Genomic DNA, 27,265 nt, shown 5'->3' with positions numbered 1-27,265 from the left:
TCGCTGTTTATTTTATTTGTTTATTTTTGCTTGGCCATAATTGTCCATAATCCATTTACTCCTTAAATTCGAAGATTGATTTCAGTAGTTTTGAGTAAAAGTACATTTAAACACGACTGTATTTCACTCATTGTTTAAATTCAGCCGCCAGGTGGCGACATTTACCATCCTGTAAAATGTCACGGAAGAGAAAAGGGAAGGTTTCAAAAAAAGATTACTGGCATGTTAACCTACCAGCTCACCGCAGGTCAGTACAAATACGGAGGATTTGGAGAAAACAGTGGTGGCAATTGACGTGGGGATTTAACCCCCTTCCGAACGCAGTGCTGGGCTGAAAAAGGTACCAAAATATGTCATCGATGTTCTTAATTATTGCATGATATCGCTCACTGTCGTATTTGTTGGAGGAAATGTCTGGACATGTCCTCAGTCACTCTGGACCTAATGGCTAAACAGCTATTCGTTTTGGTCTGCTGCATTATTTTATGAAATAACACATTGGGAAAAAAATGTTTGTCAGCCACATCGTTGTTGCAAATGAAACATTAGCTCGATTTTAGCTATTGATGCTGTGTTGTTATCTGGCTTGGCTTTGATTTGCCCTGCTGGACAGTGTTGCTACTGTGTGAACGTATCAAAAAGTTGTATGTCGCACCTGCAGTAAAATTTAGCTTAAGCTCGATGTTTTTATCTCCAATGTGTCCCCCCCCCCCATTCCACACGCAACAGTAACATGTTGCTGGAAACGATTGGTTGGGACGTTATTGTACACATGTTGCGACAATGTTGCTATTTCAAGAGAAGAGTTGCCTACGTGCAGATCGTTCAGAAACATAGCTGCGGGGTGAAGTTAGCTGACCCAACTCATCTCCATTGTGAAGGAAGTTCATTGAGTTTAGTCAGCTACTGCAGGGCCAGAATAATAAAATACCAGATGTGGAAAATGAAACTCAAGCGAATGTAACTTCCATTTATTACCAATCTTTAATTTTGCAGTCAGACTCTGGTTATTGGAGGTAGGGCTTCTAAGAAATATATTTGTTTGATAGGGGAGCTCCCAAAATCCCCAGCAATGGGGGAGGGGCATTAACGTGGCAGACTTGTCTCCCCTAATTTCACTCCCTAGCCTGAACCTCTCCAACAGTAGGCTTGGCTATACATTCAGTTTATCACTCATTGACTCAAACGTTCCCAGTCAACTGCTGGAATACGTTTTCCTCAACCAATTAAGGCAGCTTGTAAACAACATGCCTGTCCGCGTGTGTTATTGAACAATTATAAACCGTTTTAGTGAACAGTACTAGCCGTTTACAGACACATCGCCTCTGCGTGTCCTCGCGAGTTCTCTTAACCTAATAGCCTAGCTGTTGGTAGTCTTGTAGAGTCACATCTCCCACATTCCAGACCATTTGGTGATGAGACCTACTTTACATTTTCCTAGACAGGGTTGAGTGATGGGTCACCTGTCCTGGGCCTCTGTTTAGGTGTTGCATGTCTGTTTCAAGGGTACCTATCAGATATCAAATCCAGACCAACATGAAAGTAAATTAAAGCCCATTGGCCTGTTTGTTTACTTTACTGTGCCTTCTGCACTCCAGCCTTTTGTGTGAACACTCTCCCAGGTATTTGATTGCCCATCGTGCACTCTCCTGGGTATTTGATTGCCCATCGTGCACTCTCCTGGGTATTTGATTGCCCATCGCGCACTCTCCCGGGTATTTGATTGCCCATCGTAAATACTTGGGCTGCCCAAAAGGCTGGTGTGATGTCGTGTGTGGGAAATCAAGCCTTACCCTCCCACCTTGACCCCCCTCTGCTCCTTGCGCTCCTTGGGATGCGGGCTGCTGCTTGCACTGGCCGGCATGTGTACTCCATCATCCTAAAAGCCTCAAATGCCCTCTGGTCAGACAGAGTACTGTCCTCTTTGTCTCAAGCGGTCACTGTGTGACTCAACAACTGAGTGTCAAGTCTGTTTTTTGTTGTTGTAGATAGACACTGTATAATGAAAACAACACAGGTTTTTTTCATAGACTAAAAGTAATGGAAAATCCTCGCTTTGAGTCTACGAAGTGTTTTTTTTTAGGAGCAACACGAGTTACACAATAGTAATTGTGTAAAGAACTAGGGCCTTCTGGGAGCAGTGAAAGGACCAGAGTGGGTCACGCCGGGGGCATGAGTTGGCATTGGTTACATATTCACTCAGTGGGTTCTGGAGGCAAGCCTGGCAAAACCATCTCCCAGTGTAGGCAACAAATTAATAGGAGCTTCTGCTCAGCCAGTTAGCATGCTGAGACACGCAAGTGCCCTTACATCTCCCAGGTATTAATATGATACGTAACAGACTAACATCTTGTCTCCCTCTCTCTTACAGCAGTGCAAAGATGGTGCCGAGGGGTGTCTGGTGTGTGTGGTTGACTTGTCTCTTCTACACATCCTCCGCTGACAAAGATTTCTTCACCTCCATCGGTAAACATCCCCCTCCTTCTATTTTCCATGAACAATCCTTTATAGACCCCTTTATTCAGTAGGTTTAGGGCAATTCCACATTCATGTAATTGCGCGGAGACGTAGGTCCCCCCCCCCTCTCACTTAAAGTGTATGCCAAACAAAACCGGTTGATCTCAACGTTTAACAAACCATACAGCTCTTTGCACATAGACTACTTATAACAATCTGAGAGCATGAGACTGTAAGGTTCCATCTGAATTGTTGTCAAAATGTAGTTATTGACACAGCCTTGTTCTGTTCAATGTTCTCTACCGATATAGTACTCTAAATACCCCCAATTCATGTTAAGCTTAAAAAAATACAAGATAAAAAATTGCTGACACCATTCAAACCAATGAGAGTTCGGGACTTTAAAGGCCAATTATCTCATCTTTTTGCAGATAGAACCTTATAGTCCCAAGCTCTCGAATTTACACTAAACGTTTAAAATAAAAACACATTTACTGGAAGAACTGCAGATGCAAAGTTCGGTAAGAGAATATCAGTCAAATCTCTCTCTGTTTTTTACGTGCCCACGCTTTCCAAAAACGATCTGCTCCGAATGAAGATTAAACGATGTCTGCAGAAAGAATGGGGTGTCAGCTAGGACATGACACACAGGCTTTTTAAAATAATCTGTTTTGGTTATTATTGAACTACTGTAAGTGAAGTGGTTTCACACCCGGTAACAGAATTGAGGTAACAGAATTGAGGTAACAGAATTGAGGTAACAGAATTGTGTCGTGGGTCCCTGACCTGTACTGCACAGAAATGCATTATTATGGTAATGAATGCCATTCTCTTCGTGGTGATGAATCCTAAATAGGTACACAAAGGTATAAATATGCAATATCCTACTTTGTATATTTGGATATTATTCTACACACCGGCTATTATTTTAATGAGCTCTGCCACCACATTTGGTTGGTCCGAACTGGACCAAATCTGAACCATGTCTACGTTTCACAAGTTTGGACATCAAACTACAGCTCAAGTAGAGTACTGTACAGTCAAGTAGAATATAGTTCATTACAGTACAACACAGTGCATTATAGTGTACTCAATGCTAGTGTGCTCTACTCTGTACTGTACTGAACTATACTCTACTGTGCTGTACAAACTTGTGAACCCATATGTGGTTTGTGACCTATGATTTCCCATTGTAGCCCATTCAATATCAGAAATTCGGTTACTGATTTGGGATCCGAATTTTGAGTTTTAATCACTTTATTGTTTTTATTTATTTAACTAGGCAAGTCAGTTTAAGAACAAATTCTTATTTACAATGACGGCCTACCCCGGCCAAACCCTAACTCGGACGACGCTGGGCCAATTGTGCACCGCCCTATGGGACTCCCAATCACGTCCGGTTGTGGTACAGCTAGGAATCGAACCAGGGTCTGTAGTGACGCCTTTAGCACTGAGATGTAGTGCCTTAGACTACTGCGCCACTCGGGAGCCCTTAATTAATATGAATTAAATTATAATTAATATGAATTAAATTATAACTAAATTAATACTTCATGAATTAACTAAATTGATATCAGTATAAACACTAACTCATTGACAGGTCTACCTTTACTTGTTACTTCTGTGCACTTCCATTATCCTCCCCCCTCATAAGAGAGAGAATTTATACAATATAAAGATGTGGGTTTTTTGGTAATGGAATTTCAAGGCACAAAGGCAATGTTTCTTAAACTTACAGAATAATTTCTCCAACGCTTAATAGAAGTGTTGGTATTAGTTGCCATTGGTCTTCACCTCAAGGTTACTGTGTTATGACGTGTTTTTAATACCTCTGAAGACGTTTTAATGGGAGATGTTTTCTAACACGCCTTTTTCAATGTTCCCCAGAAATCTAAAGCCTTTGCTCATTCCTCATTTTTAGGATGGAAAATGGTTGAAAAATGTATACATGCCTTTGTTCACAAAATATAGACTCTTAGCTTTTATTTGACACCCACGTTTGGGCTCATGGTTCTTTTAATTTTTTTTTTTTTTTTTTTTTACATGGAAATGACTTATCACTACCATCCTGTCTTGGTCACAAACCTTAACCCTAGAGGTAGAAATGTGTTTATCACAGACGTAAGCATTACAAACATGTATAGCTCTTCTATGTATTCAACATTTATACAACCTTCGACCCCGGTTTCACTTGTGTTCCCCAGGTCAGATGACAGATCTGCTGTACACAGAAAAGGACCTGGTCACCTCTCTGAAGGATTACATCAGAGCAGAGGAGAGCAAGTTGGAGCAAGTCAAAACGTGAGAGGAGAGCCGCCCCCCCCAGTCGCTTTATCTCTCTAGCTCTATCTCGCTATCTTTGTCACTCACTCTCAAATGCCCAGATAGCTACTCTCTCGTTATTGCACACTTTACTCTCTCCCACACGGGCATACACACAATGGTATAAATACTAAGATAATCATTTTCCATATCCTTCTTCACAATGCCACCTGTACAACAACACCCTCAGTGGGTATCATATTGCTGAGGGTGTCATATTGCTGAGGGTGTCATATCACTTACAATGGGCCCGGCTAACAAGACACCTAGTTTTCCTCTCTGGCTTATTGTGTTACTATAAAGAGACACCGTCAATGAACCAACTGGGTGTGTCAAGTCCAGGACATGACGCAACTGATCGCTTTATCTATTGCCTTTCAATGGTGCTGAGGGACAGGTTTGCGTTTATGTTTGTCTGTAGAGGGAGTACACAAATACGATGTTGATGTATGTGTGTCATATGTAGAAATGCAATCAGAATCACTGTTTGCTTCCAGGCGTCGTATACTGAATGTGTTTTCCCCTCCGCGACGTGTCCAGGTGGGCTCAGAAGCTGGACGTGTTGTCGGCCACGGCCACGCAGGACCCAGAGGGCTTCCTGGGCCACCCGGTCAACGCCTTCAAGCTGATGAAGAGACTCAACACAGAGTGGGGAGAGCTGGAGAGCCTGGTTCTCAAGGACATGTCTGATGGTCAGGGTTACTCACAGGCCTCTATTATAACGACTGTATACATGCTCTATTACCACATAAAGATTCATCCTTCCAAATTATTGCTAAGTGCTAATTGACAAGTTATTTTTTTCAAACGATATAATCAGTGGCATTTTTTTCACTAAAGTGATGGAACAGGGTCTTTTCCCACTCAGGGAGGAACAAGATTGCTCTCCGAGCATCTTTTAGCATCTGTACCACCTTGAGGGAAGATCTCGTATAATAGAATTGAGCTTTGCAATCTTTCCTTCCCATACTCCAGGGTTCATTTCCAACCTGACCATCCAGAGACAGCACTTCCCCAATGATGACGACCAGACGGGGGCGGCCAAGGCCCTGATGAGGCTGCAGGACACCTACCGGCTGGACACGCAAACCATCTCCACGGGAGAGCTGCCTGGTGAGGGGTGATGGGGCAGGGAGGTAGAGGCTAGGGGCTTTAAATCTATGCGTCACATGCTTTGTGAACAACTGGTATAGATTAACAGTGAAATACTTACTGGTGGGTCCTTTTCCAGCAATGCAGAGTTCATGATAAAATGGAAATAGTGACACAAGGAATAAATACACTGATTAAGGAGTGAAAATAATATGGTTATCTACAGGGGGTACCAGGAACATATAGGTAAGGGTAAAGTGACTAGGCAACATGATAGATAATAGACAGTAGCAGCAGCGTGTGTGAAAGTGTGAGTGCGTGTGTGTGTGTGTTGGGGTATCAGTGTAAGTATATGTGAGTGTGTGGGTAGAGTCTAGTGTGTGTGTATAGAGTCAGTATAAGCGAGTTAGTGCAAAAAAGGGTTAGTGCAGGTAGTCCGGGTAGCCATTTGATGAGCTATTTAGCAGTCTTGTTTAGCAGTCTTGTTTAGCAGGCTTATGGCTTGGGGGTAGAAGCTGTTCATGGTCCTGTTGGTTCCAGACTTGCCGTGCGGCAGTAGAGTGAACAGTCTATGGCTTGGGTGGTTGGAGTCTTTGACAATTCGTTGGGCCTTCCTCTGACACCTCCCGGTATAGAGGTCCTGGATGGCAGGGAGCTCGGCCCCAGTAATGTACTCAGCCGTACGAACCACACTCTGTGGTGTCGTGTGCCTTGCAGTTGCCGCACCAAGTGGTGATGCAGCCAGACAAGATGCAGCTGTAGAACTTTTTGAGGATCTGAGGGCCCATGCCTAATCTTTTCAGCCTCCCGAGGGAGAAGAGGCGCTGTCGTGCCCTCTTCACAACTGTTAGGGTGTGTGTGTAAACCATGTTAATTCCTTAGTGATGTGGACACCGAGGAACTTGAAGCTCTCGACCTGCTCCACTACAGCCCCGTCAATGTGGATGGGGGGTGTGCTCACCCCTCCATTTCATGTAGTCCACGATCAGCTTTGTCTTGTTGACATTGAGGGAGAGATTGTGCTGGCACCACACTGCCAGGTCTCTGACCACCTCCCTGAATGTTAGTCATTTAGCAGACTCTCTAATCCAGAGCGATTTACAGTAGTGATTGCATACATTTCATACATTTTTCTCTCGTACTGGTCCTCTGTGGGAATCGAACCCACAACCCTGGCGTTGCAAGCTCCATGCTCTAACAGGCTGCCTCATCATCGTTGGTGATCAGACCTACCACCGGCGTGTCTGCAAACTTGATGATGATGTTGGAGTTGTGTTAGGCCACACATTCATGGGTTAATACTGAGTTCAAGAGGGGACTAATCACACACCCCTGAGGGGTCCCCGTGTTGATTTAAAATAAAAATGTATTTAATTTTAAATTTTTCACCATTATTTAACCAGGTAAGCTAGTTGAGAACAAGTTCTCATTTACAACTGCGACCTGGCCAAGATAAAGTAAAGCAGTGCGACACAAACAACAACCCAGAGTTACACATGGAATAAACAAGCGTACAGCCAATAACACAACATTTAAAAAAGAAAGTCTATATGCAGTGTGTGCAAATGGCGTGAGGAGGTAGGCCATAGTAACGAGGTAGTTACAATTGAGAAGATTAACACTGGAGTGATAGATGAGCAGATGATGATGTGCAAGTAGAAATACTGGTGTGCAAAAGGGCAGGAAAGTAAATAAAAAATGATATGGGGATGATGTAGGTAGATTGGGTGGGCTATTTACAGATGGGCTATGTACAGCTGCAGCGATTGGTTAGCTGCTCAGATAGCTGATGCTTAAAGTTATTGAGGGAAATATAAGTCTCCAGCTTCAGCGAATTTTGCAATTTGTTCCAGTCATTGGCAGCAGAGAACTGGAAGGAAAGGCGGCCAAAGTACGTGTTGGCTTTGGGGATGGCCAGTGAAATATACCTGCTTGAGTGCATGCTATGGGTGAGTGTTGTTATCGTGACCAGTGAGCTGAGATAAGGCGGAGCTTTACCTGGCAACGAATATGTAGCGAGGGCCAGCCGCCTAGAGCATACAGGTCGCAGTGGTGGGTGTTATAAGGGGCTTTGGTAACAAAACGGATGTTACTGTGATAGACTGCGTCCAGTTTGCTGAGTAGAGTATTGGAAGCTATTTTGTAAATGACATCGCCGAAGTCGAGGATCGTTTGGATAGTCAGTTTTACGAGGGTATGTTTGGCGGTGTGAGTGAAGGAGGCTTTGTTGCGATATAGGAAGCCGATTCTAGATTTAATTTTGGGTTGGAGATGTTTAATATGAGTCTGGAAGGAGAGTTTACAGTCTAGCCAGACACCTAAGTATTTGTAGTTGTCCACATATTCTAAGTCAGAACCGTACAGAGTTGTGATGCTAGTCGGGCGGGCGGGTGTGGGCAGCGAACGGTTGAAAAGCATGCATTTGGTTTTACTAGCGTTTAAGAGCAGTTGGAAACCACTGAGGAGTGTTGTATGGCATTGAAGCTCGTTTGGAGGTTAGTTAACACAGTGTCCAAGGAAGGGCCAGATGTATACAGAATGGCGTTGTCTGCGTAGAGGTGGATCAGGGAATCACCCGCAGCAAGAGCGACATTGTTGATATATACAGAGAAAAGAGTCGGCCCAAGAATTGAACCCTGTGGTACCCCCATAGAGACTGTCTGGAAAACAGGCCCTCCGTTTTGACTCTGTCTGAGAAGTAGTTGGTGAACCAGGCGAGGCAGTCATTTGAGAAACCAAGGCTATTGAGTCTTGGCCAGATCGATGAAGACAGCTGCACAGTACTGTCATTTATCGATGGCGTGGCCGAGGTGCACCCGTGACCCTCTCGGAAACCGGATTGCACAGCGGAGAAGTACGGTAGGATTCGAAATGGTCAGTGATCTGTTTATTGACTTGGCTTTCGAAGACTTTAGAAAGGCAGGGCAGGATGGATATCAGTCTATAACAGTTTGGATCTAGTGTCACCCCCTTTGAAGAGGGGCATGACTGCGGCAGCTATCCAATCTTTAGGCATCTCGGACGATATGAAAGAGAGGTTGAACAGACTGGTAATAGGGGTTGCAACAATGGCGGCGGATAATTTTAGAAAGAGAGGGTCCAGAATTTCAAGCCCAGCTGATTTGTACGGGTCCAGGTTTTGGAGCTCTTTCAGGACATCTGCTATCTGGATTTGGGTGAAGGAGAAGTTGGGGAGGCTTGGGAAAATTGTTGCGGGGGGTGCGGAGCTGTTGGCCGGGGTTGAGGTAGCCAGGAGGACAGCATGGCCAGCCGTAGAGAAATGCTTATTGAAATTCTCGATTATCGTGGATGTATCGGTGGTGACAGTGTTACCTAGCCTCAGTGCAGTGGGCAGCTGGGAGGAGGTGCTCTTATTCTCCATGGACTTTACAGTGTCCCAGAACTTTTTGGAGTTAGAGCTACAGGATGCAAATTTCTGTTTGAAAAAGCTAGTCTTTGCTTTCCTGACTGACTGCGTGTATTGGTTCCTGACTTCCCTGAAAAGTTGCATATCGCATCGCGGGGATTATTTGATGCTAGTGCAGTCCGCCACAGGATGTTTTTGTGCTGGTCGAGAGGAGTTAGGTCTGGAGTGAACCAAGGGCTATATCTGTTCTTAGTTCTACATTTTTTGAAAGGGGCATGCTTATTTAAGATGGTGAGGAAATTACTTTTAACCTCTTTCGGGGGTGTGAAGCGCTATCGTTCGACCTGGCCAACATCCAGTGAAATTGCAGCGTGCCAAATTCAAAAACAGAGATACTCATTATAAAAATTCATGAAGCATACAAGTGTTATACATCGGTTTAAAGATGAACTTCTTGTTAATCCAACCACGGTGTCAGATTTCAAAAATACTTTATGGCAAAAGAAAACCATGCGATTATCTGAGAACAGTGCCCAGCAGACAAATCATTGCAAACAGTTAGCAGCCAAGAAGAGAAGTAACAAAAGTCAGAAATAGCAATACAATTTATCACTTACCTTTGATGATCTTCTTATGGTAGCGCTCCCAAGACTCCATGTTATACAATAAATGTTTGTTTCGTCGATAAATTCCCTCTTTATATACAAAACTCTCTGTTTTGTTTGTGTGTTTTGTAATCTATTGGAACAAAGCGCGGTCACAGCATGCAGACGAAAAATCTAAAAAGTACCATAAAAGTTTGTAGAAACATGTCAAATGATGTTTATAATCATTCCTCAGGTTGTTTTTGTCATAAATAATCGATCATATTTCAACCGGACAATAGCTTCGTCAATAGAAAAGGAGAAACAAGAAAGGCGCACACCCGGTCACACGCTGGACTCATGTCTGGAAATTTCCACTGTCCTCACATTGAAAGTGGTGTTCCTCCCTCATTTTTCAGAGTAAAAGCCTGAAACAATGGGGATCGTGAACTGCGTCATAAGTCTTTGTATGGTGGATAGGCTTTCAATGGAAAAACAGGCATTTCAAAATAAAGGCACTTCCAGGATGGATTTTCCTCAGGTTTTTGCCTTCCATATCAGTTCTGTTATACTCACAGACATTATTTTAACGGTTTTGGAAACTTGTGTTTTCTATCCAAATCGACCAATTATATGCATATTCTAGCTTCTGGATCTGAGTAGCAGGCAGTTTACTTTGGGCACGCTTTTCATCCAAAATTAGGAATGCTGCCCCCTACCCTAGTGAGGTTAAAGAACGACCAGGCATCCTCGACTGACGGGATGAGGTCAATATCCTTCCAGAATTGCAGAGGGAATGTCCAGGGAGGTGTCACCGAGAGCTTGGCGATGAGCTTGCAGGGGACTATGGTGTTAAATGCGAGCAGTAGTCAATGAAGCATTCTTACCTTGGATATTCCTTTTGTCCAGGTGAGTGAGGGCAGTGTGGAGTGCAATAGAGATTGCGCTATCAATGGATCTATTGGGGGCGGTATGCGAATTGGATTAAGGCTAAGGTGACTGGGATGATTGTGTTGATGTGAGCCATGGCCAGCCTTTCAAAGCATTTCATGGCTATAGATGTGAGTGCTATGAGGTGATAGTCATTTAGGCACCTACTGGCTGGAAACGCATACCATCTCCATGAGGGAACTGCCTGGTGAGGGGCAGGCAGGGAAAGGCATGTGGAGGGAGCTGCATACCAGGAGTGGATTAGCCGTGGGCATGTTGCCAGCGGAAGTTCTGTTATAGCTTCAGTGATTGCTGCTCCTGCTACTGTTACGGAGGGAAACCCTGCACAGGGCTCACAACATGCAGTGGAAAGCCCCATTTATTCCACATAAAGTCTTGAAATCCCATGTAATGCCATGGAAATGCACAGTATGCAAATGCTGCCGAGATGGAATTTTTATGCTGATGAGATGAGTCTATGTGTGTCACTCACTCATGTCTACACACAGGAACCAATACGGATGTCACTATGAGCCCGATGACGGTGGAGGACTGCTTTGAGCTGGGGAAGATCGCCTACTCTGATGCAGACTACTACCACACGGAGCTGTGGATGGAGCAGGCCCTGAAACAGCTGGACGGGGGAGAGGAGTCCACCGTGGACATGGTGACCATCCTGGATTACCTCAGCTACTCTATCTACCAGCAGGGGGAGCTAGAGAGGGCCCTGGACTACACCAAGAGACTGCTGAAATTGGGTGAGTGGATATTTGTGTTTCATATGCGTTTCATGTCTTGATTGTAATGCACAGGACAATACTGAGTAGATTCTCATCTTCAGTCCTAAATGTGTCTGCTGTGTTCCTCAGACTCTGCCCACCAGCGAGCCAATGGCAACCTGAAGTACTTTGAGTACCAGCTGGCCAAGCAGAAGAAGGTGGAGGCAGAGGAGGGCCTGAAGGAGAAGGAGGAAAGAGAGCGGGAGAAGCGGGAGGTGTCTGAGAAGAAGGGCAGACCTGCAGACTACCTGCCTGAGAGGAGGAAGTACGAACAGCTGTGTCGCGGCGAGGGCATCAAGATGGTGAGAGGCTGTACTGACCACTGGTGGCACTTTAAATCGGAGGACAGACTCCTAGTAGTAGCTGGAATAGAATAAATGAAAATGGCTTCCATGTGTTTGATACTATTCCATTCATTTCTTTCCAGCCATTACTATGAGCCATCCTCCCCTCACCAGCCTCCACTGGTACTAACACACACACTCTGCATGCACCACTTATGGCTATGTATTTTGATGTTTAAATGGCTTAAGTCCTACTCATCTTGAAAGGCTTTATATTGATCATGGAATTTCACTGAACGAAAATATAAATGTAAAGTGTTTAATAGATCCCAGGAATGTTCCATGCGCACAAAAAGCTTATTTCTCCCAAATTGTGTTCAAATGTGTTTTCATCCCTGTTGGTGAGCATTTCTCCTTTGCCAAGATCATCCATCCACCTGACAGGTGTGGCATATCAAGAAGCTGTTTAAACAGCGTGATCATTACGCAGCTGCACCTTATGGACAATAAAAGGCCACTTTAAAATGTGCAGTTTTGTCACACAACACAATGCCACACATGTCTCAAGGTGAGGGAGCATGCGATTGGCATGCTGACTTGAGGAATGTCCACCAGAGCTGTTGCCAGAGGATTAAATGTTAATTTCTCCCAACGTCCTTTTAAAGAATTTGGTACTAGGTCCAACCGGCCTCACAACCGCAGACCGCGTGTATGGCGTTGTGTGGGCGAGCGGTTTGCTGATGTGAACGGAGTGCCCCGCGGTGGGGTTATGGTATGGGCAGGCATAAGCTACGGACAACGATCACAATTGCATTTTATCGATGTCATTGTGAATGCACAGAGATACCGCGACTCGATCCTGACGGCAGCGGATGAATGTCGTGCCATTCATCCGGTTTCAGCATAATGCACAGCCCCATGTTGCAAGGATCTGTAGACGATTGCTGTCCTAGTTCTTCCACGGCCTGCATACTCACCTGACATGTCACCCGCTGAGCATGTTTGGGATGCTCTGGATCGACAAGTAAGGCCGCGTGTTCCATTTCCCCCCAATATCCGTCAACTTCGCACAGCCATTGAAGAGGAGTGGGACAGCATTCCACAGTCCACAGCAGCCTGATCAACTCTGTGCTAAGGAGATGTGTCACACTGCATGGTGGTCGTACCAGAGACTGCAACTCAGTCAAATCCTTGAAATTGTTGCATGTTACATTTGATATTTTTTGTTCAGTATATATGGGTATTTCCTAAGCCATATGCTCATCCGAGAGAGAGAGAGACCAGTGTGATGTTTGGGCAGGACAATAGGGATCTTTTGGCACATTTTCCTCTGCTGCGTGAATCTCCTTAATGATTCTCTATGTCCTCTCTCCTGCATACACCCTGCTTCGCCCCCTGGCTCTGCTTCAGCCCGTCTGTCTGTCCATAGATGGATCTGTTTACTCTAGTCATTATGTTTGGCAACGAGGCGGAAGCCTGGATGAACAAGTGTGTGTGTGTGTGTTTGTGTGTGTGGGTTAGAGTGGGTGTATGTGTGTGCACTCGCTGAACCGTGCCTTGATAGATTCTAAGCCAGTAGCTATAGCAATGGCCAGAACTGTGAGAATGTCCCATATATGTCTCGTAATGTTTGGGTCAGATACCATAGCAAATTATCTGCAAGTTTGTGACCTCGGGTGACCCTCTGTGATTTATATATGATAATGATCTCTCTGTCTCTCTCTCTCTCCCTCCCCCTATCTCAGACCCCGCGGCGTCAGAGTCGTATGTTCTGCCGTTACTCTGACAACAACCGTCACCCCCTATACGTGCTGGGTCCCGTCAAGCAGGAGGACGAGTGGGACCGCCCACGCATCATCCGTTACCATGACATCCTCTCCAACAGCGAGATCGAGAAGGTCAAAGAGCTGGCCAAACCCAGGGTGAGTTCAAGGTCCACCCTCAGGGGAAGGCAAGGTCTGGGGTGTGGTAAGGGTTGCAAAATTCCAGTCATTTTTCCAGTTTCCCCCAAAAATTCCAAGATTTTCCAGAATTCCCATTTGGAGGACAGTTTTGGGAAAGTCTCTGGGATTTTTCAACCCTACGTGTGGTAGGTGTTAAAATCAGTGGAGGCTGGTGGGGGTGCTATAGGAGGACAGGCTCATTGTAATGGCTGAGATGGAGTCAATGGTGTAAAGTACTTGAGTAAAAATTCTTGAAAGTACATCTTTTAATTTTTTTTGGTGGGTGTCTTTACTTTACTATTTGTATTTTGGATTACTTTTACTTCACTACATTCCTAAAGAAAATGATGCCGTTTTTACATTTTCCCTGACACCCAAAAGTACTTGTTACATTTTGAATGCTCAGCAGGACAGGAAAAGGGTCTTATTCACACACTTGTCAAGAGAACGTCCCTGGTCATCCCTACTACCTCTGTGTTGGAGAGTTCCCCTGGCTACCCATAAAATTTTAAAAAAGTCAAATGTTTGCTTTACATAAGGAATATGAAATGATTTATGCTTTTACTTTTGATACTTAACTATATTTTAGTAATTATATTTACTTTTGATACTTAAGTATATGTACTCAAGTAGTATTTTACTGGGTCACTTTTACTTGAGTCATTTTCTATTAAGGTATCTTTTACTTTTAGTATGAACATTGGGTATTTTTTCCAGCACTGGATGGAATAAATGGAACGGAGTCAAACATGTTTTTCATATGTTTGATGTGTTGGATACGGTCCCATTTCTTTTATTCCAGCCTTTACAATGAGCCCGTCTTCCTATAGCTCGCCCCACCAGCCTCCACTGGTTAAAATGTGTGTAATATGCACGTTCCATTGCTGCCATAAGAACACTGGGGATGCCCACTCTGCCTGAGGACCTGACTGTACAATGTGTGTTTTTTGTTTATTTGTTACACACTGGCTGGATAAGAGCAACATCCCACCTGCTTGGCTCATACAGTAGTATTTGATAGCTCAGTTCGACCTAAAAGGGAGTTTTGACTCGGCAATGAACGTCACCTCAAACGATCATAACCAAATCGTAGCTTCATATCAAACACATATCTGACTTTCGGATAAATCGTGTATTGATGTCAATGATCGAGATCCATAACTCTTGGAGAGGGTAAGGGAACCCAGCAGGGACACACAGCACAGACTTAATGTAGCCTAGTAGTGTATGTGGGTCCAGCAGCCAGCCAGTGTGTAACAGGGATTGTCCCTGTAACCCGTGTCCTCTCGGCCGGTTGGCTGTTGGCTCCACAGCTGCGCCGGGCCACCATCTCCAACCCCATTACTGGTGTGCTGGAGACCGCCCACTATCGCATCAGCAAGAGGTAAGACCAGCAGGCAGGGATGGGCACAACACTGTAACCCAAACCGTGTCTCTGTCTGTAACGCCAAACCCCTCTGCACCCCGCACCCCCTCCGCTTCGGGCAGGAACCTTGGCAAAAGCACAACAGCTAGTCGTGAACTCTACGACTTAAGCGTAGAATGAATATAACTGATTGTACATAATGCCTAGTGTAAATTGATAGTTTGTATGTTTGGGGAACTTGTGCTATTATTGCTTGAACAAGTTACTTTTTTTGTGAAATGTAGATATTTCGGGTATATTGGAAGGTAGGTTGATTTTGAAGAAGGTATTATTCTGGGCCCGTGCTCTTGCCAAGACGTCCTGCCACTTCTTTGATCATAACAAGAGGGAGGAAGAGGAGTCGAGTATCCTCAGCTTGTTATCTGACTCCTTTAACAGTAGTCGGGGTTCCGTTAGGGGCAGTCTAATATCTCATCTTCCTTTTGTAGCATCTCAATTAAGTTTGACAGTGGCCATTACTAGCCATTACCTGAGTGCAAGCTCAGCAAGTCGTTTGCTGCAATGGTTTTAGACAGCATGGTTCGCATGCCCTGGCCCGGCATCAGTCTGGCTTTCATACAGTTGCTTGGATCATTCAGTGACCATCTCTCTCTATCTCTGTCTCTTTCTATTTCTCTGTCTCTTTCTATTTCTCTGTGTGTCTGTCCTCCACTTTTGTGATCTGTGACTGTAATGTGAACCGTCCGGGAGCTAGCTAAGGCGCGCCACCGTGCATGACCCCCAAACAGGGAAACTCACCACGGCCCATTACAGAGTCTCCAAGAGGTAAGGGGTCAAAGGTGAAGGGGAGGGGCCTGCATGAGGCCCTGTCTGCCCTTTCACGCTGCTCATCCCTCCCCCTCACCCCTTTGTGGACCTTTGCTTACGGTTTCACCTCCCTCCCCCTGACCTATCCAGTCAGATCCCTCCCTCCCCCTGACCTATCCAGTCAGATCCCTCCCTCCCCCTGACCTATCCAGTCAGATCCCTCCCTCCCCCTGACCTATCCAGTCAGATCCCTTCCTCTCCAACTCATCAGATGATGGACATTAATCAGCATGACAAGCCACGGTAGTTTTACCTGCTCTTTTTCTTTGAAAACACAAGGACTTTTTTGGGGTTATCTTGGTGCAGGCTCCGGTGTATCTTACAGAATGTTATTTCAGCGTGTGGGTGGAAGTCAAAGTTGAATTCCTCTTACAGGAAGGTGGCTGCCGGGCCCCTTGGCTCCCTTCAAGCCTGTTTGATGTGGAGCGGTTATAGAGCGCCCCCTTGTGCGGATAGATTGAGCCTAGACGAGCAAATGGAAACATGGCGGTGACCACGTTCTTTTCCTCAAGTCTGATACCCCAGATTCTAGTTTCATAACGACCTTTGATCCCCTTCACCTAAATGAGTTAAATACATTAAGCGTTGTGCTCATTAAACATGCAACGTTTTAATGAATTATCTTATGGCCATTAGTTATCCGGGTTCTTAGGCTGTATATATTTGTCTTTTTGTTAGATGAATGGTTCAATCAACCAGTCTGATACAGCAAACATATTTGTAACTGTACAGCCGATATAGCTGCTGATGGCACATTTATATCTGAGGATTTGAGCCAGAATTCTGTCCGTACTCTCCTAATAACAGCACTTCAAAAATAGCCCAGAGTAATTCAACACACACACACATTTCTACTTCAGTATGTATGACTAGATTGAGCCACTTCAAGGCATGTCTTATTCATATATATAACATGCACAGGCTACGCTAATTAACTGGATGCACATAGGACACACAGGTGCGGCTCCTATCCAATGGAAGGATGAGATCTTGGTCTGCCCAGTCTACTCTGCTGCCTGCTGGACACTTAACAGAATCTTCTCTTACTCCCATACCTTTCTAATCCAATATGTTTATATTTTACGTAGAGGGACAGAAGGACTGGGGTCTGTTGTTAAATGAATAACCCCAAATGGTTACTCTGCCCCATCTTCCTTGGCGAGAAACAGTTTGTTTTCATTAACTAAGGGGATTCTTCAAATAGAAGTATATCAAAAGGAGAAATGAAAAAAAAAAAAAAATTTTGCTTTGAGACTTGTGGATAAATATGGGGTTCCCTTGAAGGGTTCTGTCCCAACCAGCCTGTTTCCTTCTCCTACACCCTTCTAACATACAGTACTAACGCATGCAGCCCCATGCTCATCTGTAATAACGTTAGTCAGCTGCCTGGCTGCAATTGATCATAAATCCAGGAGGTATTTTACGACTCAAACTCTCCGTCTCTCATCATAGTGCGTGGCTAACCGCCTATGAGGATCCAGTAGTGGACAAGATAAACCAGCGCATTGAGGATATCACCGGCCTGAATGTCAAGACAGCAGAGGAGCTGCAGGTAACGCAACAGAACATCCGGTTGCCTGAGGGAGTTTGGTAGGACTGGCAGGAGTGGATACTCTCGCAGTACACCTATGGGGTTTAGCAACCAATGATGTGAATATACACTGAGTATACAAAACATTAAGAACACCTGCTTTTTCCATGACATCGACTGATCAGGTGAATCCAGGTGAAAGATATGAATCACTTATGTACTGTGTCACTTGTTAAATCTACTTGAATCGGTATAGATGAAGGAGGAGACAGGTTAAAGAAGGATTTTTGTGTCTTGAGACAATTGAGACATGGATTGTGTATGTGTGCCATTCAGAGGGTGAATGTGCAAGACAAAAGATTTCAAGTGCCTTTGAACAGGGTATGGTAGTAGGTGCCAGGCGCACCAGTTTGTGTCAAGAACTGTGACGCTGCTGGGTTTTTCACGCTCAACAGTTTCCCGTGTGCATCAAGAATGGTCCAGCACCCAAAGGACATCCAGACAACTTGACACAACTGTGGGAAGCATTGGAGTTAACATGGGCCAGCATCTGTGTGCAACGCTTTCGACAACTTGTAGAGTCCATGCCCCGACAAATTGAGGCTGTTCTGAGGTCAAAGGGGGGTGGTGCAACTCAATATTAGGAAGGTGCTCCTAATGTTTGGTATGTTCAGTGTATATGCCTATTATAGCAACAGGGTGAAAAATGTATTCCATGCAGTGACTACATCTGCAGTGCTTGCTGTTTGGGGATTTAGGCTGGTTTTCTATATAGCACTTTGACATCTACTGATGGTTAAAAGGGCTTTATAAATACATTTGATTGATCGTTCAGGAATGAACTTTACTGCTGTTTGCTACTTAGGAAGAGCCAATGAAAGACTAGTGTTTGTACTGTGAAGGTAAAGCGGAAGGAAAGGTCATTCTACAGTATTGAACACAAGTGTCTCTAATGACGACACCGCATCTGTCCCTGTTCATACCCTCCCTTCCTCTCTCCCCAGGTGGCAAATTACGGCGTGGGTGGGCAATACGAGCCCCACTTTGACTTTGGGCGGGTAAACAAGGCTTCTCTTTCTATTCTGGTCAGGGAACTATGACGTGCATGACCGAGAGTCAGTGGGTGACTGTTGATGGCTGGCACACTTGCTTCTACTGTTAGTGGGTTCATATCTGGGTGGTGTTTCTGCCTTGAGTCTTATTCAACCTTAGACCCTTTGTGTTTGTTCCCTGTCTTTGCAGAAAGATGAACCAGATGCGTTTAAAGAGCTGGGCACCGGGAACCGCATCGCCACCTGGTTAATTTACGTTAGTATCTCTGCTTTATACATGTCCATTAAGCAATCTGCTGTTTCAAGGTCTCTTTCTTTCATAGCTATGGATACACTTTCGATCTTCCATTTACCCATGTGTAAATCCATCTCATTTCCAAGATTCCATTAAACAGCAATGGGGTTCAATTATGTTGAACTTGAACAAATCTCTGCTGTTAGAGTGGTACGCATGACCGATGGCTTGAAACGCTCTCTTCTCTGTTGCAGATGAGTGACGTGCCATCAGGGGGCGCCACTGTCTTTACAGACGTGGGAGCTGCAGTGTGGCCCAAAAAGGTGAGACGCACAACTGTGGTGTTCACATCGCATTCTTTTCCTGGGATGATATTTGAACGCTAAATCAGGAACGGTGTCTTTTAATGCGTGTATATGTAAACTGTTGTTTTCAGGGAAGTGCCGTGTTCTGGTATAACCTGTTTGCCAGCGGGGAGGGTGACTACAGCACGCGGCACGCAGCCTGCCCCGTCCTAGTGGGTAACAAGTGGGGTGAGCCGACCTATTTCTCATTACATCCTTTAATCCTGTCATATTACCTACACCCTGAGAACTTCAGGTCTGCCTGAGGGCAGAAATGACCTTGTGTCCTGTCGGCGAACTGTTTGCTCCAGCAGTTAAACAGTGGGTCCTTTTTCCTATGTCATGTTTTTTGATGTGTGCGTTTATATGTCCACCTGGCTTAGTTTTCATCTTCTCTCTCCAGTGTCTAACAAGTGGATTCACGAGCGAGGCCAAGAGTTCAGAAGACGTTGCACTCTGGACGAGTCTGACTGATCAAACGGAATAAAACACCTTTTTCCTAATCCTCGTCTTCCTCTTCCAATCCCTCCTCCTGGACCCACCTGACTCTCGGCTCTGTGCACACTGGGGGTGAAGTGCCCTCTGACCTCCCCACCCCCTTCCTTCTCTCCAAACTCAAGAGTTCACTCAGTGGTTCTCTGAGGCTCTGGCTGCTCATGTGATCTGTCACATTTTATTTTTTATCTGGTGTGTGTGTGTGCGGTTCACCAGTCCCAGTCTGTGCCTTCTGTTGATGGGTTTTGCACACTCAGACTGCACAGCTGTCTTAAAACCTGGGGAACTTTTATTTAACTCTCACCCTTTAACATGGACTTTTATGTTGATACTATCGACAAAATACTCAATTAACTAGTTCAGCGTTTCCCAACTCTGGTCCTTGAATACCCCAACAGTACACATTTGTATTGTAGCCCCCAGACAAGCACACCTGATTCAACTTGTCAACTCATCATCAAGCCTTTGATAAGTTGAATGAGATGTGTTTGTCCAGAACTCCAACGAAATGGTGTACTGTTCGGAGGACTGGAGGACCGGAGTTGGGAAAACACTGAACTAGAGCAATCAACACAACTGCTTCTCCCTTTGCAACTTCCTACAACATGACATATTTTCATGTGCACTTCTCGTTTCCTTACCATCACTCCAATCCTCTCCTCGCCCACTGTGACCCAGCACACAGAGGGACGTGACCAGTCATAAAGGCACTGTCATACTCTCCCACGATGTCCCCCCTTCTCCTCCTCTCCCTCTCTATCAACAGGTCAGAATCAGATGACCCCCACATATCAAGCCTCCTGGGATTTAAGACACTTGACCCATCTTGGTCTGACCCGCAGGGCATACACAGGGCTAGACTGGGGGGTTACTATCGGACTAAGGGAAGGTCTCTGAACAGTGCTTATGACAAGTGATTATCACTGATTCACTGTGATATATTGACAGAGAAGCTGTGCCAGTCCCCTCCCTCCCTCTTTTCCTTCTCTCTCTCCCTTACACCCCTCTTCTCCACCAAGGCCATGCATGCCTCGGGGCTATTTCAGCCCTGAGGTCATTCACTCCACGACAAACACTACTGCATCTGCTGCACAAATAAACACGGACTTTTAAAGCCAAAGGTACACAATGTCTTTTAGTTTTTCTGCCTCTCCCCCCGCTCTGTCTCTCTCAACGCGCTCTGTTCCTCCTGTGTCTCCCACTCCTCTCTCTGCCTTGGTGAAATACAGTAAACTAAAGCTCGTACCTGATCAACTGATGATTCAATCATCAACTGATGATTCATTGGGTTTGATGATAATAGGATTTCATCCCTAAAATGACTGAATGAAATATGACGCTAAGAATCGATAAGAAATATTTCTTCCGTATCACTCCAAACCTGGTTCCTCCACTCCACAGTTTAAGCCTATGCTGACCCTGGGAATAACGATAGCTCATGAGAGGCAGTTGCTGATTTTGTTCAGAGGGTCCCTGGTTCGAGCCCGGGTTGGGGGGCAAGGAGAGGGACAGAAGCAACACGGTTACATGTATATCCTCCCAGATGCAGGCCTTCTTTTTATTTTGAATTGTAATGATGATGGGATGTGTGGGGATATGTGTTGTACATGTGAGATTAATGTTTTCTACAGAAATAAATATTACGTTAAGTAAAGAATTCAGTCTGGAGTGAGTCAGTGTTTTACATTATTTGTCCAGACCAGACGCATAATTGATTGGAACAACAGCAGAACTATTCCTATTAACACAGTTGTTATCAATCAAACCCTGAAAAAATTATGTGGGAAAAAAGTATTTTAATCTCCATGATTTAATACAAAAGATTGCGTTTGATGGCCAGGGCCCTTTATCGTAACAGCAGATTCTGGTGGTACTTGGCAGCTCAAGGCAGGGGCATCTTGTAGTCTGCAGGGTGGTTTCCCTCCCGAAGCTTTCCGAAGCAGCCACGTATCAGATCTACTGCAGCGTTGACCGTGGAGCTGATCTCATCATCTGTCCTGCCCCTCTTAGGGTTCACCTCCACCATGTCCACTGCAGACAGCAGCCCTGCACAAAGAGAAAACACCGCTCAACACGCACCTGACGGACCACACACAGACTCAACAGTACATTGGAGCAGCATCAATACCGATACGCTCCCATCTCTCACTGTGTGCGCGTTATCATCTCTGTGTGCGTGTTATCATCTCTGTTGATGTGCATCTGTGTGTGTGTGTTGTCATCTCTGTTTTATGTGCATCTGTGTGTGCGTGTTATCATCTCTGTTTTATGTGCATCTGATCTCTCACCTGTCTGACTGATGTGCTCTGTGATGTAGATTCCCTCCCTGTAGGTCAACCCTCCCACTACTGGGGTTCCTGTGGCCGGGGAGATTGATGGGTCCAGGGCGTCGATGTCATAGCTCAGATGGATGGGCTTCTTCACCCTGTTGAATCAGAGAAATTAATTCATGTCTAACACGTGTCAATGCCCAATATTTCCATTGATGTACCCAAGTTAGACATAGCAAGAAATGAAAACGACACAGTGAAATTGTTGAGGCTACATACTTTGAGGAGATGTAGTCACATGTCTCCTCCATCACTTTGGCGATTCCAAGGCGATCCACCTCAGTCATGGAGTAAACTTTGATACCCAGTAGCTTCAGGATATGGCTGGAATGGGAGATATATTTTTTAAAATTCTCCTGTCAACAATTATATAGTGCAAGGTCATGATAAGATAGTGTATGATGCAGGATGACAGGCAAAAACATACTGCTCCTCTGGATCCACGTCTCTCAAGCCAATGTAGACTATGTCTTTGGCTGATACGCATGGCTTTATCCAAGAGAAATTTGGCAGAACTGGAATCTAATCAAAGAAACAGAGACAAGTCGGCATCCAGAACTGTAGCTCATGCCCATGTACAGAACCAGTCAAAAAGTTTGGACAGACCTACTCGTTCCAGGGTTTATCTTTATTTCTACTATATATTTTTTTACATTGTAGAATAATAGTGAAGACATAACACATATGGAATCATGTAGTAACCAAAACAGTGTTAAACAAATTAAACAGATTCTTCAAAGTAGCCATCCTTTGCCTTGATGGCAGCTTTGCACACTCTTGGCTTTCTCTCAACCAGATTCATGAGGTAGTCACCTGGAATGCATTTCAATTAACAGGTATGCCTTGTTAAAAGTTAATTTGTGGAATTTCTTTCCTTCTTATTGCGTTTGAGCCAATCCGTTATGTTGTGACAAGGTAGTGGTGGTATACAGAAGATATACAAAAAACCAAGTCCATATTATGGCAAGAACAGCTCAAATACGCAAAGAGAAATTACAGAATCTGCAGTCATTACTTTAAGACATGGTCAGTCAATGCAGAAAATGTCAAGAACTTTGAAAGTTTCTTCAAGTGCAGTTGAAACTGGCTCTCATGAGGACCGCCACAGGAAAGGAAGATCCAGAGTTACCTCTGCTGCAGAGGATAAGTTCATTAGTTTCCCGCTTCAGAAATTGCAGCCCAAATAAATGCTTCACAGAGTTCAAGTAACAGACACATCTCAACATCAACTGTTCCGAGGAGACTGCGTGAATTAGGCCTTCATGGTCGAATTGCTGCAAAGAAACCACGACTAAAGGACCAATAAGAAGAAGAGACTTGCTTGGGCCAAGAAACACGAGTAATGGATATTAGACCGGTGGAAATATGTCCTTTGGTCTGATGAGTCCAAATTTCAGATTTTTGGTTCCAACTGCCGTGTCTTTGTGAGACACAGAATAGGTAAACGGATGATCTCTGCATGTCTGGTTCTCACCGTGAAGCCTGGAGGAGGAGATGTTATGGTGCTTTGCTGGTGACTGTCAGTGATTTATTTAGAATTCAAGGCACACTTAACCAGCATAGCTACCACAGCATTCTGCTGTGATACGCCATACCATCTGGTTTGCACTTAGTGAAGCTATCATTTGAAACATTTTATTTAACCTTTATTTAACTAGGCAAGTCAATTAAGAACAAATTCTTACTTAAAATATTTAGATTTGTTTAACACTTTTTTGGTTACTACATGATTCCATATGCGTTATTTCATAGTTTTGATGTCTTCACTATTATTCTACAATGTACAAAATAGTAAAAATAAAGAAAAACCCTTGAATGAGTAGGTGTCCAAACGTTTGACTGGTACTATATAACACTGTCACCACCTAAAACGTAAACACAATTCATATGACTATTCTCTTTCAAATGTTTTAATTTCATAATCAATTTGTAGAAATTCATGATTCATGACGTGCACAGGAAGAGGAAGAGTCTCACGATATACCCCCCCAAATAAAACAGACATTGCACAAAGGTATAACATTAACTGGTCAAACTTAATGATACAGTATTTGAAATATAAAAACTAGGGGATGCCTATGGGAAAAGAGGGAGAGATAGAGAAATCACCTTGGATTGCAGCTCGTGGATGAGGTAGGACATGGGCTGTCCGTGGATATTGCCTGTAGGGGAGGTCAGGGGTGTGTTGATGTCTGCATGGGCGTCCACCCATACCACACTGAGGTCCTTCTTAGCTGCTGCATGCCCCTGGATCGAGCCTATTGCCAAACTGGACACAGACCAAACTTGGAGTGAATTCCACATCACATTGTTAGGGAAAAACCCCTAACCCTCAATAATTGTAGGTGTATTTTGGCTGGTTGTTGACACTGGGCTCTTGCTCTACTACGGGTGAATATGAGAGACACACACAGACATGTGACATACACACACGCACCTGTGGTCTCCTCCCAGCATCACACAGGTGTGTCCGTCATTTTTCACAGCGTGGACGGCAGCAGACAGACGTTGGTTGGCGCTGCCCACCGCTCTGGGTCTCTTCACATTGCCTATTGGCTCATCGTTGGCCACCTCCTCAAACGTCACGTTGCCATAGTCTCTGACCGCACAGCCTGTGTAGGATGAGATTGGGCAACACAATTGACATAAGAAAACGCATTAGTCAATGCACCTACAGTAATCTCATGTTTAAAAAAATCAAGGCATGATCTGTCCATGGATCACTTAGACAGAAAAGAAAACTCATGGCTCCGATGCATATGTCAATGGATTACCACAATGTTTATAATGGTCCATCCCTGTACATGTTCTAAACTAGTCCTAACCTCTGATCTTACTGCCATTTTGGTAATGTTAAAACTCATACTTTTATACTAAATGTTAAATCCCCTCCATTTTACAAAATTGCTAAATGTTACATTCCCTCCATTAATAAACATTTCCCAATCCGATGCAAATGACCTTTCTCCTAGTTTAAATAAATGATTTATTAAATATTTATTTTACTCTGTATGTTACTATGTTAGTGATTGCAAAATAAACATTTCACAATCAGATGCAAATGTGCACTCTACTAGTTTAAATAAATGACTTTTGTATTATTCAGTACATAAATAATAGTATCACCATATAAAATTATATATTTTGTTTCGTATGGTATGTGTTCATTTTTCATATCCTTCATCCATTTCGTAAGATATGTTACGAATTTGCAAAACTTACAATATGTTATGAATTCTAATTTGTTGTGGCTAATGTTAGCTAGGCTAGGGGTAGCTAACATGCTAAGTCATTGCAAAGTAGACAAAAAGTTGTAAGTAGTTGAAAGGTTGCTAATTAGCTAAAATTAGCTATGGTGAGCTAGAAACACGCAACCTTTGGGATGCTAGACATTCGCGTTATACGCCCATTCAACCACCCCGACCAACCACCCTACTTTCGTTTTTGCCTCAAGTAACCTTCCGTTTTATGTAACCATACCAAACGTAACATATCATACTAATTTGAGTATCGGGGAATTACATTTACTACATTATGTCTAGTCTATGAGACCAGGTTGCTGTCTGCTTTTCTCTCTGTAGGGCACACAGTCAGGCTAAGGTTTGACATGGCACTTGTTCTCAGAGTGCCCCAACTGTTGCTGCGGGTTTAATGAGTGCGAATGTTATCACTGGCATGCACGCTGAATGCAGGAGGCTGCCATTGTCGTGACCCAAACACATACACACAAACATGGAAGGGGGAGTGATGCAAGGTCAAAAGAGCTAGGCCTATCAGATGCCTTTTCCTGTGTGATATGAATAAAACAGAGAGGGTGCTTAGGATGTCTCTGATCTCACGTGATCCCACACATGGGCAGAGGAGGACACACCCCCACACACAGAGTGATTGATCCTGCTCACATGTTAATCCACTTGGATCACACAGATCCCCCTGTCACTCTCACGGTCACGGATTTCCCAATAAGACTTCCCACGACTAAACAATTCAAAAGAGTTGTTCAGTCTTTACTGGTAGTCTTTCCAAAGGAAACTCCTGTCTGTGTTATGCTCTGGTCATGAGCTCAAGTTCAAGTTCAGGTCTATTTTTTCCAATAGGATTATTTCTGTAGCCTAGCCTATGTAATATCACTTATTCACATAGTTTGTTCAGAACTGCCCTGGAATTGAACTTGGTCATGGAAAATACATCATGCCCTTAGCTTGTGTAAATGATGTTGCCATTTGACACCAGGATTCAAACGGATCCCCAATATGTTAATGAATTCACCTCAACATCTCTGCCAGGCAAGTCAACGAAAAGGTTGGCAGTCTCGTGACTTCCTCATAAGAGCTCAGATCGCATAGTCATTTGATTAAATCAATAGCATACTGATGCAAATATTGCAATTTGGGAATGTACAGGATAATTTCATTATTTCTTTCGGGAAAACAAATACTTTGAATGTAAACAGACTCTCTGTACTGTGCATTCTATATTCGCACCATTTGATTCAGTTCAGATGTCTTAATTTCAGCACTGGAGCTACCTAGCTAGCCTATATCACAGAATGAGTGTAAAATCACTATCAGGACGTCACCTTGCGCTTTAAGCTTCTCCACCAATCCGGCTGCGCGAATGAGGTCTGGTCCTTTCTCCACACCATCCCGCGGCTGCAGCAGATATATATTTATGGGACTGTGTAGGCCTATTACAGCAATACATTAAAACATATATATTGCATATAACGGTAGTCTATTAAGCCCATTCGAAAACCTATCAATAGCTTATAATAAGTAGGCTAGCCTATAATAAAATATTGACTACTTACTTGTCCTTTTGAAAAAGGCGCTCCAATAATTCCAACTGAGTGATGACTTCGCTTATAAATTCTGAAGGCGAGTTGTAATCCTCCCGAGCTTTTCATAATGACCATTATCCTGTGTCGGGACACAGTGTACAGGAGCACACGGTTGGAGCGGCGCTGGAGCACTATCAAATTGTTTACTGAAATCAAAGGCACATCACCAGTGTGTGACGACACCAGCGTGAGCGTGGTACAGTAAACCCAACAGGGAGCCTATTGCCGCTCTTAATGGTCCGCACGGCTAAAAGTTTCAGCACCGACCCAGCATCATCACATATGATGCGGCTTTATTTCACTAAAATTGCATAACTCATCTTTGCTTTATATTTAGTGACATCCATAACAATAAAAGTTAAATAATCTTGTGTCATGGGCAGCAGTGGAATTCATAATAATTTTGAGTCATGTCTATTAAGGTGTTTTCAATAGGGACAATTCAAA

At 44.1% G+C, this 27,265-nt stretch overlaps 2 protein-coding genes across 4 annotated transcripts; one reads left to right on the top strand and one right to left on the bottom strand.

The window, feature by feature from the left end:
- Positions 1–202: 202 nt before the first annotated feature.
- Positions 203–21,309, top strand: LOC115144018 (prolyl 4-hydroxylase subunit alpha-1-like). 3 transcript variants are annotated; one of them, XM_029684609.2, is made up of 15 exons: positions 203–340; positions 2,372–2,466; positions 4,662–4,758; positions 5,320–5,471; positions 5,755–5,892; positions 11,262–11,510; positions 11,622–11,833; positions 13,561–13,737; positions 15,879–15,949; positions 17,444–17,543; positions 18,527–18,580; positions 18,765–18,830; positions 19,064–19,132; positions 19,246–19,342; positions 19,557–21,309. In XM_029684609.2, exons 2-15 carry the CDS (start codon positions 2,382–2,384, stop codon positions 19,625–19,627), a joined length of 1,638 nt encoding a protein of 545 aa, XP_029540469.1. In that variant the 5' UTR covers positions 203–340; positions 2,372–2,381; the 3' UTR covers positions 19,628–21,309. The 3 variants fall into 3 exon arrangements, with proteins under 3 accessions (XP_029540469.1, XP_029540468.1, XP_064858496.1); XM_029684608.2 differs by lacking the exon at positions 15,879–15,949 and adding an exon at positions 15,072–15,142; XM_065002424.1 differs by lacking the exon at positions 15,879–15,949 and adding an exon at positions 15,072–15,142 and having other exon boundaries at positions 228–247.
- Positions 21,310–21,424: 115 nt separating this feature from the next.
- LOC115144019 (arginase-1-like) lies at positions 21,425–27,009 on the bottom strand. The gene is made up of 8 exons (XM_029684611.2): positions 26,789–27,009; positions 26,558–26,630; positions 24,416–24,590; positions 24,088–24,247; positions 22,406–22,500; positions 22,198–22,302; positions 21,937–22,073; positions 21,425–21,694 (listed from the first exon to the last, which is right to left on the bottom strand). Exons 1-8 carry the CDS (start codon positions 26,891–26,893, stop codon positions 21,531–21,533), a joined length of 1,014 nt encoding a protein of 337 aa, XP_029540471.1. The 5' UTR covers positions 26,894–27,009; the 3' UTR covers positions 21,425–21,530.
- Positions 27,010–27,265: the final 256 nt, after the last annotated feature.

Source organism: Oncorhynchus nerka, linkage group LG16, assembly GCF_034236695.1.
Source record: "Oncorhynchus nerka isolate Pitt River linkage group LG16, Oner_Uvic_2.0, whole genome shotgun sequence".
NCBI lineage: Eukaryota > Metazoa > Chordata > Actinopteri > Salmoniformes > Salmonidae > Oncorhynchus > Oncorhynchus nerka.
Note: the sequence above shows the minus strand (reverse complement) of the source record. Positions and strands in the feature narration are given on the sequence as shown.

Coding starts and splice junctions, on each gene's coding strand:
- LOC115144019 (XM_029684611.2), bottom strand. CDS start 26,893: ATGGTCATTATGAAAAGCTCGGGAGGATTACAACTCGCCTTCAGAATT. Junction 24,591..26,557: donor GGAGAAGCTTAAAGCGCAAG/GTGACGTCCTGA, acceptor CATCCTACACAG/GCTGTGCGGTCAGAGACTAT. Junction 22,501..24,087: donor TCCACGAGCTGCAATCCAAG/GTGATTTCTCTA, acceptor TTCTTTGATTAG/ATTCCAGTTCTGCCAAATTT.
- LOC115144018 (XM_029684609.2), top strand. CDS start 2,382: ATGGTGCCGAGGGGTGTCTGGTGTGTGTGGTTGACTTGTCTCTTCTAC. Junction 2,467..4,661: donor AGATTTCTTCACCTCCATCG/GTAAACATCCCC, acceptor TGTGTTCCCCAG/GTCAGATGACAGATCTGCTG. Junction 18,581..18,764: donor CCCACTTTGACTTTGGGCGG/GTAAACAAGGCT, acceptor CTGTCTTTGCAG/AAAGATGAACCAGATGCGTT.